General features: G+C 30.7%; 2 protein-coding genes across 2 annotated transcripts; one reads left to right on the forward strand and one right to left on the reverse strand.

The window, feature by feature from the left end:
- Positions 1-571: 571 nt before the first annotated feature.
- On the forward strand, positions 572-6,753 carry LOC101266827 (protein PMR5). The gene is made up of 5 exons (XM_004240357.5): positions 572-1,063; positions 1,817-1,991; positions 2,628-2,806; positions 3,982-4,140; positions 6,140-6,753. Exons 1-5 carry the CDS (start codon positions 627-629, stop codon positions 6,474-6,476), a joined length of 1,287 nt encoding a protein of 428 aa, XP_004240405.1. The 5' UTR covers positions 572-626; the 3' UTR covers positions 6,477-6,753.
- A 418-nt stretch (positions 6,754-7,171) lies between these two features.
- AS1 (asparagine synthetase 1) lies at positions 7,172-11,803 on the reverse strand. The gene is given in 13 exon segments (NM_001319849.2): positions 7,172-7,743; positions 7,858-7,965; positions 8,110-8,196; positions 8,281-8,361; positions 8,532-8,666; positions 8,766-8,987; positions 9,070-9,150; positions 9,261-9,422; positions 9,536-9,726; positions 9,843-9,984; positions 10,121-10,216; positions 10,418-10,556; positions 11,561-11,803. Coding segments are annotated over 13 exon segments (1,773 nt in total). The 5' UTR covers positions 11,641-11,803; the 3' UTR covers positions 7,172-7,494.
- Between the last annotated feature and the right edge of the window lie 253 nt (positions 11,804-12,056).

Here is a 12,056-nt window from a genome sequence, read left to right on the forward strand (position 1 = left end):
CGGGCATAGGTTGAGAGGTTACTTATGCATTTTTTCTTTTTAAAATAAAAATTCAAAATTCTTGATGATCATTTATTTGGGAAGGTTAATAAGTTTCACATGTTAAGTGCATGTTTTTATTTATTACAAAGGCACCTTTGAAATGTTGCCAAAAGAAATTCTATTTTAAAATTTTTCGTATATAATTAAACACAATTACATAATTAAAAAATTATATATTTCTTGTTGTCATAGCCAATCTAAGCGAATCAAAATGGATTTAATTTAGTTTGGTTGAAAAATAATATTATGTATATAAGATAAATTATCTTAACATAAATTAAAAATTCAATTCAATAACACACGAGATTGAAATTCTCTTGGACGATAAATATACACATTTCCTACTAATCACACTTTCTTGTAATGGTTTTGGCTCTTTGCGTGTTTTTTCTTTGATTCTATAACTTTTCATGACAAAAATTTTCTATTCGTTATTACTAATTGCTAATGATATATATAATAATATTATCATTTAAAATTCTGAATTCGACTCTATTATTTTAACAGAATCAAAGTTATCTTCACATGCACACTAAGCAACAAAAATTCCCATTCCCTCCCTTCCCCATATCCCTTTATATAATATGGTACATGCATTAATAGTAAGTAATATTCTTTCTTTCACTTTTGCTCTTTTCTTTTCTTCTCTTTGTTGTTTTCAATTACTTCCAATGAATCTCTTCTCTTCTCTAAAATTTTCATCTTATTCTTCTTCAACTAAATCATTTTCCTTTAGATTTCTATTATGTCTTTTTTTACTAAATTTTTTTTATGTACTTACATTTGCAAGTCTAAGGAACCATCAATATCAACAAAATCATAAAAAACCAATTATGATTTTGGCAAATTTAACATCATGTTCTTTGTTTATGGGTAGTTGGGTTTATGATGAAACTTATCCATTGTATCAATCTTCATCTTGCCCAATTATTGATTCACAATTTAATTGTCAAATGTATGGAAGACCAGACACTGATTACCTCAAATATAGATGGAAACCAACAAATTGTGAAATTCCAAGGTAGCCTTGCAAAACTCTTTACAATTTTCTGTTACTATTTGTCGTTTCTTGTACTTTATTTTACGAATTTCGTTGTGTGTGGGACTATACTGAATATATTGTTATTGTTGACTCCATTATGTCTGGGACTATACTGAATATATTGTTATTGTTGCTGCATTGATGGTAAAATGACTTTTTACTATATATTAGTGTAACTTAACATGTTTATGTTGAGTGCTAGACGTTATTTTTATATTATTTTTATTAGAAATGGATTCAGAATATAAATTTGATTTGTCTGAGAGGTTTATTTCTTTGAATAAAGGTTTAGGTACTTGCAACTCTGTTTTTTCTTTAATAAAAGTTTCAATATTTGAATGCATTTTGTGTAACTTTAAATTTAAGTTATATGCACTCACAAGCTTTTTATGATATTAAATGTCATTTAATGGTATGTTTTAGCATAGTTATATTTTTTCACAGTGAATTCAAAATTTGAATTTGATATGTTCGATCTTTAGTTCTTTATTTAAGTTTTTTTAATTTAAACCTAATAAGCTTAATTATTAGATTCTTATAATTGAACTCATTATACTTTAGAAATTTAGAAAAATTAAACACACAACTATATTTATAACTAGCGTCAAAATATTGTATTCAGTTGAACCAATTGATTATATACTTACATCTCGTATATTACTTATTACTAAATCATACTTGTATTTATACTTGATTTTTTAATTATTATTTTTATTATTATTATTTTTAAAGGTTCAATGGTCTAGATTTTTTGTTGAGAATGAGAGGGAAGACAATAATGTATGTTGGAGATTCATTAGGAAGAAATCAATGGCAGTCATTGATTTGTATGATTTCAGCAGCTGTCCCACGTGGAGCTCAAACACAATTCATCACGGGTGACCCTCTATCTACTTACAAATTCTTGGTTAGTCTCCCTCTTATTATATTTATCGAGTTTAAATTTTATACACCGATAAGATAATAAATGTATAAATGAATTTTATAAGTGATTTGATTATATAAATATTATTAGGATAAAAGATAAAAATATACTGTCAAACTATTCTGAATTATATGCACATACTCTCTGTCATACTTCTGGAATATCGGTGCTCCTATCATCCAAAAACTAGAGCATGTATGTCTTTCACTTTAACAGAAGACTAAACAGGAATACGTGACACAATCTTATCCATCGAACTGATATTTAATAAATGTAGTGTTGATGGATAAGATTATGACACGTGTACGTCCGTTTGTATACATGTTATATATGATCTAGTTTTTGAATGACAGGGACATTAATATTCTAAAAGTATGACAAACGATATCTGCGTATTATCATCTACAATAGTTCGGGTTTATAATTTCACATCTTATACCTTAAACTTGATATATTTTATCCAACCTAAAAGTCTAGATAAGTTAGTCTCAAGTTTATAATTTCATATTAACGTTGCCTAACAAACCAAACAACCCCTAATAGCATACATTATCAGTATATATCTAATTCGTTCGTTTTAATTTATGTGATATAGTCTGAATGGGTATCATTTTACAGGATTATGGAGTGTCAGTGTCATTTTATAGAACACCATATTTAGTAGACATAGATTCAGTGCAAGGCAAGAGAATTCTGAAATTAGATGATATAACTAAGAATTCTATTGCTTGGAGAGGTGTTGATGTCTTGTCTTTCAATACTGGCCATTGGTGGACTCACAAAGGGGCTCTTCAAGGGTAATATACACATTCTTATTTCTAATCAATTTACATGTCTTACTTTTATATTTTAATATATTTATACATATTTTAAATATTTTATCAGATATCTGTTATCTTTCGTCATATTATATTATACGTTCTCCAAGGGCAATACACATGCCCTACCTTCACTTTTTTGACATTTATTATTGCTCAACTTTGTCTCTTTCCTTAGAATTTATATAGGAATTAACTTTGTCGGTCACATTTTATGTTTCATATTTTTTTTGTGTGTGTTATATTTTTAGTTTTAATTTTAATATTCTTACTTTCATTTTTAATATATTTACGTGTTTGAATGTCATTTAGTCTTTCGTTCCTAGCCATATTGAAATTTCCATTATCTTTATTTTTTATAAGGAAAATGTACGAATAATTCTCTAGATTATAATTGAAATATCAGAGACATATTTTAATTAAACTAAAGTCATATTATTCTTTTGAATTCATATTTTTTTTGTAATTTTGTGCATCTTTTTGGCTTATTCACACGCTCCAATTGTGTGGAATCGTCACGGAGTGTGTCACGTAAGATAAAAAGGTACAAAAATTATTTTAAAAAAATAAATTCAAGAGAATAATATGACCTTAGTTTATTTAAATGTATCTCTAAAATTTCGATCATAGTGTGGGGGGCTCTTGTGCCGTACCCCATTTTGATATTATTTTTTAAAAAATTTATTTATTTACTTTTTTTTTTAGTTTGTAAAACGCATCTTCTTTTTTTTTTTTAACTTTTTCATTCTATCTTTCCACGCACCATATTTATGAATACATGATTAAAAAAAATTATAATACATTTTATATACTTTTAATTTATGATCACAAGATTCAAAAAAATTATTTACCTTCTTGAAAATTTGTGTACGAGAGAGTATATCTTTTCTTAATTATTATTGGTACTCCCTCCGTCTGGAATTGTTTGTCATATTGCGCTTATTGAAAGCCAATTTAACTAATTTTCAAAGGTAATTAGATTACATTAATTTGATATTTTAAATTAAAAAATTAGATATTCTAGAACTATATGAAGAAAAAAAATTCACATTATAATATAATTTAATTAAATTCAAAATTCACGATAAAAAATTGCACATTATCAAAGAATTTAATTAAATTTGAATTTATTGTAAAAATATATTTATATGTAGGTGGGACTACATGGATTTAGGAGGCAAATTGTATCAAGATATGGATAGGCTAGTGGCATTAGAGAGAGGCTTGAGGACATGGGCAAGATGGATTGATGCCAATATTGACAAAAGTAGAACAAAACTCTTCTTTCAGGGCATTTCACCTACACATTACAAGTATGTCAACTCTCTCTCTCTCCAAATTTAATCGTCTTTATATATCTGTAACTTATTGATCGATTAATTCAGAGTCGTATCGAATAGGTATACTAATAGAGTACCTAAAATTCTCTCTCTATCAAAAGGTTTTTCATTTTTGAAAGGTTGAGACAAAGTAAAAGTTTAGGTTTTAAAATTGCTTGTCGGCTCACTTTAGTTACGTTATTCCTTCGATCTAAATGAAAATGACAATATTACTTAATACTCTTCTGTCCTTATCTACTTGTTCATGTTTTCTCTTTTAGTTGTCCGTATTTATTTGTCTATTTGACAAATAAAGAAAGGATAAAAAAATTTTCCTGTTATGCTCTCATTTAAACTTCTTCAAAATTTTTAAGGTTTAGTTCATCTTTTTTTGAAACCGTAATTAATAAGGGTAAAATCGTAACTTCGCTATGCTAATTATTGCTATCTTTATATATATGTCATTTCTAAAGTGAACAACTAAATAAGGACAGATGGAGTAAGTACTCTTTCTAAGAAAACACTCTTTCTAGATTTAGAAATAACTTAATGTTATTTTTCTATTTTAGCCTTAATTAATGACAAAACTATAATAATCACATAAATATTAATCCAACATATAGCCTTACTTACATACTGATATATTTTTAAAGATAGAAGGTGTAATTGTCAAGATAAAAAACACAAAAACTTTTACTACTAATTTTTTTAAGGCCACTTGCCCCATCATAGCTGTCATGAATAATCATAGCTATATTTATGAAATTAAGTAGCACTCCATGTTGGACAAAGCCAACTTTAAATTATTTGAAAAGTATTTTGGATAATATATGAACTGGAAATTAAATTTAAAAGAAAATTGTTATTTTTTATTTTGATTTATTTGTGTTATTTTCACTTACATAAAATGTAAAAAGATTTTTTAAACTTTTCTTTTACAATCTTAAAAAAATATGTTAAATGTTATATCGAATTTTGAAATTTTAAATATGTTACGTAGAAAAATGAAACTAGAAGTTCGTTAAAAAGGAAAAGAATTAAACAAAATAAAAATAAAAATATGACAAACATGTTGAAAGGATTGAAATATTTGTCATAAGAAAAACTAATTAATTACTTCAATGATGCATTAGTATTTCATTGATTTAATTGTAACTCTCACATGATAATGTCTCTTAATAATTGAAACTTCAATGATTGCATTAGTTTTACTAACCATAAATTAATTATTAATTATTATTTTTTTAAAAATATGTTTTCTTAAACATTGCACATGTTAGTGGGTATTAGTTATCAAACCATCTTATTGATGTAATTAGTTAAAGACAAGATGATCTAACTAATTATCAGTTGTCAAACCGTTTTGTTTCTTAGATGTATAATATAATAATAAATTTTGATAATAAAAAACATTATTGTTGGCCCTATTGTAGGAGTAGTTAATGACATGTTTTATCACTTGTCTGGTTGGTAGCAAAATTGACATATCATGATTGTGTACTATAAAAACATTATTATTGGAAAAAAATAAATAATTAAGACTTTTTAAACTAGTTAACATAATCTTACATGGTATCAAAATAAGCAAAGATGTTATAATTCGATCGATAACATAATTTCATGTGCTTTGATTTATAAAAAAGAATCGAATCTAGACATATGTTGCAACTCTAAACAACAACTTCCTATCTAAAAAATTAGAAATTTCTATTGAGGCTGTTAACATAATATTATATTTTTTCTAAAAAAAGTCAGATCGATAGATTAAGTTTTTATGAATAGAGTCGGAACATATAGGATTTATTGTAAATTGTTTTATAGTATAAGGTTATTTCTATGACTTGAATATTTGACCTTTTAACCATACAATGACAACTCTTAGTGGGCTAACCACTTTTCAGTTATGTAACTTCTGTTATGAAATTTGAAATTTCACGATAAAAGTTACTTGTAAATTTTATCCTATACTAACACTTTTTTTCAATTATATCAGCCCAAGCGATTGGACCACCGGCACGTCGACCTCGTCATCAACGAGGACGTGTTACGGTGAGACCGTGCCGATGACCGGCACGGCGTATCCGGGCACGTTCCCGGATCAAATGGGGGTGTTGAAGGAGGTAATAGGAGACATGAACAACCCTCCATTTATTTTGGACATAACATTTTTATCAGCTATGAGAAAAGATGCACACCCTTCTATCTATAGTGGTGCACTCACTTCTGAGCAAAAGGCAAATCCTGATCACTCTGCTGATTGTAGTCATTGGTGTCTAGCTGGATTGCCAGATACTTGGAATCAACTATTTTATACTGCTCTTTTCTTCTAGATCGTTAGTATTTATCACGATATCAGATTCAGCTAAGCAAGTATGAAATTCTTAATTTGCTCGATACGACATGGTGGCAATTGGTGCAAAGTTATATTTAGGGAACACATATTTCACATCTACTAAGATCAAAGATGTACTTGAGTAGAGTTTTAGTTTCTATTGGTGTAAATGTGTTTTTAAGAAAAAGTATGTTGTTCATTTTGTAATTATTCACTTTTTGTTGGTCCATTTTATTGAACTTTGGTTATATGATCCCATATCCATTTCAATCTCATTTTGACTTTTATGTTATGTTTGATTAAATAGATCTTCGCTCTTATGCCTTTATATGTTAAAGATTAGGGTTGAAAATTAGATGCATGAAATATCACACGATTCGCGAAAGAATCACATGCAAGGAATGTGATATAAGCAGTTTACCCTAATACAAACATCAATGAATAATTCATAGGGAGATAACTTTACTGTTACTCCAAATCACCCTTCTACGACTTCAAATAATAATATATTGTATTAGCCAAGTGAAACTTATAATATTGTATTAGCCAGATCATGCTACGACGACTTTACTGTCACTTCAAGTCACCCTTTTACACCTATATTGAATTAACCAGATGTTTTTAGGGGTGGGGGGGAAAGAATAGGGTCACAAAGCAATGTACAAGGACTGAGAAAGTTGAAACAAGAAGGATGACTATAACCAGAACTTTACATATACCAATATTACAAAGTCCAGAAGGACACTCTATATAGTGCCAATAGAGTTGTGGTAAAAGGGAAAACAGTACAATTAGACACAAGCACCAACTAGGAACAATAGTGGTGCTCAAGATCTTCAAAACCTCTATATGGTTTTGGTTTTTTTTATTCTAGTTAAAACATTGACCCAATGCTCTTTCTATGCAGCAGGATATCTAAAAGACATGCTGCTTCTTCCTATAATAACAACAACAACAACAACAATAATACTAATATTTCAAACATCGAGTCATGGACAGCAAGAGACTAGTGCTAGTTAGCTTCTTATTGTGAGCTCTGCAGCCACGCCAACGCCTACCATCCTTGGCATGTTACTGATGATCGGGGTGTCCAAATTCCCATTAGCAACACCGGATAGATGGTTGTCATAAGCAGAGTTATGTACACCGATAGCAGCCCTACCAGAAGGATCAAGGTTGTTCGACCAAGAAGCATCCCACTCGATTGCTTTAGCCGTGCTACAAGCTATACTCGGTCCTCCAGGAACTGTCAGGCTCGCTGAGTTCTGCAAATCCAACAACCGATATGGTATTAGTGTTTCAAGACAAAGTCTGCAACTTTAAACTTTCGTATATGGTGCTAGTGTTTTGATTTTAGGAGCTCGCCTGCCTAGTATTACCTGTGGGAAGAACCTGTCGAAAATCATTCTGTAATAGTATCCTTCTTTCGTAGTCGGAGTGTTGTGTGGGAAGATATGAGCAGCATTAAGCATCATCCTATCAGTCACCTAAGAGACACAAAATCGTATACAAGATCATTCGACATAGTGAAAAACAACAACGAATATGAAAGATAATGCTTGTAATAGTGAGCTAACATAATGAAAAACAACAACGAATATGAAAGATAATGCTTGTAATAGTGAGCTAACATGTTGTTCAGCATGTGCTTTGAGCCCATCGATCCAACTATAGCCTACGCCATCGCTGAATTGTTCTTTCTGCCTGTACAGAATATGCTGCAGGGCACAAAAAACAGGACAGACATGTTAGTTTTAACCCATAACTATTGGCAAATCAGCACGAATTATATGACTTTCGACCTTTGGAAGATACGGTTGCTCCTCATCATCAAACGCCTTCCTAAGAACCCACTTCTCGATCCTTCCTTGATCATGTTTAATCTAAAATGGACGAAACAAGTTACAGTCAAACCCCAGTACAACACCGTTACAATGAGATATCTTTTGGTTGCTATAGAAAAATGTTGTTATCGAGAACATATAAAAGATCTGTTCCACAAAAACCATAGTTGTCATAGTAAAATGTTGGCAATTCAAGTTTAATTTCTTACCATCTTCCACTCGGGATCGATACTCATGGCAACATTGATGAACTCTTTATCCAGAAATGGTACTCTAGCTTCTAAGCCCCACGCAGACGTTGCCTTGTTTGCTCTTAAACAGTCATACTGGTGAAGAGCTTTTATCTGCGCGTAAACATGAAGAACAGGATCAGCATTTTTTTTAACTCGTCCTGTTTCAACGAGGTTTTCAAAAAAGGCAATACTCCAAGAATGATTTATTACCTTGCGACATGTTTCCCTGTGGAACTCCTCCTTGTTGGGAGCCTTGTGGAAGTATAAGTAGCCACCAAAAATTTCGTCAGCGCCTTCTCCTGATATGACCATCTTCACTCCTAGTGATTTGATCTTACGCGACATAAGGAACATAGGAGTGCTTGCTCTTATTGTTGTTACATCATACGTTTCGATATGATATATAACATCTTCAATAGCATCAATCCCGTCCTGCAGAAATGAAATGCGTTGTTTGACAACATGAAAAAACAGAACACAGATCAAAATCAAAGTAACACCTCGATTTACAAACCTGAACAGTGAAGTGAAACTCGTGGTGAACGGTTCCTAAAAAGTCAGCAACTTCTTTCGCAGCCTTAAGATCTGGTGAACCCTGTTCAATCATAAAACACACATATTTATAGATGCACAAGTGATAAAACGGGCACGTATAGGTTGAAACCATCAAGTTTAAATTCTTGATCCGCTTCTGAACTGACTCACCTCGAGACCAACACAGAATGAATGAAGTTGTGCTCCCCATTGCTTAGCAGCTTTCGTTCCAGCCAAGTATCGAGCAGTTACAGAAGCAACCAAAGACGAATCAAGTCCCCCCGAGAGCAGAACACCAAAGGGGACATCAGTCATCAACCGTTTGATAACAGCCTACAAAATCACCACCACTCATTAAGATCATTTGTACAGACAGACTTCTCGGTTACTAAGACCCAAACTCGACAGATAAACAATACTAATACCAAATAATAACAATTACTCACATTTTCAAAGGCGCGCCTCAGAACCAAAGTGTCGTAAGGAGTGGAAGGAATAGCCTCGGAGAACCAAGCGGGATTGTACCATCTCCTAAGCCCTCCGTTCTTGCTCGAGTACAAGTGCCCCGGAGGGAAAACTTCAAAATGTTCACAATCATCATTCAAGCCCTTTAGCTCAGATGATATCCACACAGATCCTGTGACACACAATAACATATATCACTTCTAGTTTGTTATTTCTGTTCAGACCCTCCAAAAATAATGCACTTGTATCGACATTTTTGATGACTACGAGCAACATATTGTATCTTACCATCAAGTCCCCAACCAATATAGAGGGGTGTAATTCCAATGGCATCACGAGCAGCAAGAAAGCTATTATCGCGAGTATCCAATAGTACGAAAGAGAACACTCCATCCAACATGTCAACAAAATTTTCTCCATACTCTTCATACTGATCAACACATATATAAAAACTCAAGTAAACCAAAAAATTACTAATAAGTCAATTTAACCAGCTTATAAACGTATCTAAAACACCCGATTTTTCTATTATAATTCACTAGCCTAATTTAAGACTATATACTCACAAGATGAGCAATAACATCACAATCACTCCCAGTCCTAAACTTGTGATTAGGCATAAGTTTTCGAAGTTTTTCATGATTGTAGATCTCTCCATTAACCTGCAAAATTCGACACAAAATTAATCATCAAAATTGTTCATCTTTATATAGTCTAAAACTATATGTTGCTTCCAAACTCTCCAAAAATATCGACTAGTGCATGTCAGATCCTTCAAAAATAACACATTTTCGTAAGACATGACACAGGCATGCACGATAACATTTTTGAAGAGTCTGAACAACAGTGGAGGGCATACTCACAGTAACAACAATCTTTTTGTCTTCATTAAACAGAGGTTGATCACCAGAAGCAGGGTCGATAATTGCTAGACGTTGATGTGCTAAATAAAAATCACCATATTGAAATATTCCACTCCAATCCGGTCCGCGATGCTTCAACCTATCGTTACAAAATTAAATTTCTGTTCAATATCGTCACTTCTAAAAGTCGTATACAAAATTTTAATCTTGATAGGTTAGACTTTTAACCCATTGTACGATTTACGTAAAAATTCTAATAAATTCTGAATCTGCCCCTGCTAAGACTCGTGAAACAAAAATACTATGTTATGTAAACTATTAAGGCTTTGTTCCCCATCAACATCATGAACAAGACATGATGGTTGGTCTAAGAATAATTTAATAATCAATCTAGAGATTTTATATCCCACGTTAGGAATAAATAATTATCACAAAGTATCCATAAAAAAATTTCTAGTGTTATTTTTATTCAAGTATCCAAAAAATCACTGCCAGGTGTCAACTCAAGTTAGTTACATCAAAATAAACTTTTCTTTTTGGGTCTATCATGTTATATTTTTTAAAAATTAATCTGATTAATTTTTAAAATTACATTAATTTGATTTTTAAATTATAAAAAAAAATATTATGAATTTCAATTTTTTTCATATGAATATAACTAAAAAAATACAATTAAATTTATTATCGATTGACTAAAACAATGCAAAAACATTAAACAAAGGGCACAATACATACATATATACAACATAAAACTCTACTAGAAAATCAAATTTCACGAATTCATTTATTTCAAATAAATATATTTAAAAGAAATAAGCTCTAAATTTTAAATGTCTGTATCGCCAGCTCAATGCGCAAAAAAAAAAAATACTATAGGAACATTAATTTTATTTACTTATATCCCACTAATAATCTCTAACACTAATGCCCCATGAATTATAATACAAAAAAATATATACTTATGCCCCGTGAGTGAAAAAAAAAAAGAAAAACAACATAAGGACATAAGTGTCAATAACCCTTCAATGCATACACAGATCTATCATTAAAAACTACGAATTCGACATAAATTAATAATTTTGATTTAGATCATATAACATGTATAAATAATTTATCGAAAAATGAAAGGAGAAAATAATTTGCCTGCGAGAAAGCTCAAGAACTCGAACCCTTTTAGCCTGAGAATCATCCGAACAACCCAACAAAGCCAAAATTCCACACATGATTATTGATCAAATACTTCGATTTTTTTTTAAAAAATAATGTTTAGTAAAAAAAAAAATTTACGAATTTTTTAAATGTTTCTTTTTTTGTAAATAAAGATATTTCAAATTGAAACTAGATAATAATAAACAGAACAGAGAAAAATATGCAAGATTTTTGGAGAAAAAGAACACGTAGTTAGTGAATTTGCGTACAAATGGAATTGTGTGAATAAACCGACCCAATTGCCCACGAATTTATAGGCGTTTTCTCGAAGACTACGTCATTCTCTTCAAGCGGCGACGTTTTGCTTTGCTTTTTTTAATTTTGGTCCCGATTCGACATATTAGAGATTGATTAATTTAGATTCGTATAAGATGCTTTGTATGAATGTCTTTTTTTTACATATTTATGGTTTGAAATAAGGAAGAGACAA

This window comes from Solanum lycopersicum, chromosome 6, assembly GCF_036512215.1.
Source record: "Solanum lycopersicum chromosome 6, SLM_r2.1".
Lineage (NCBI taxonomy): Eukaryota > Viridiplantae > Streptophyta > Magnoliopsida > Solanales > Solanaceae > Solanum > Solanum lycopersicum.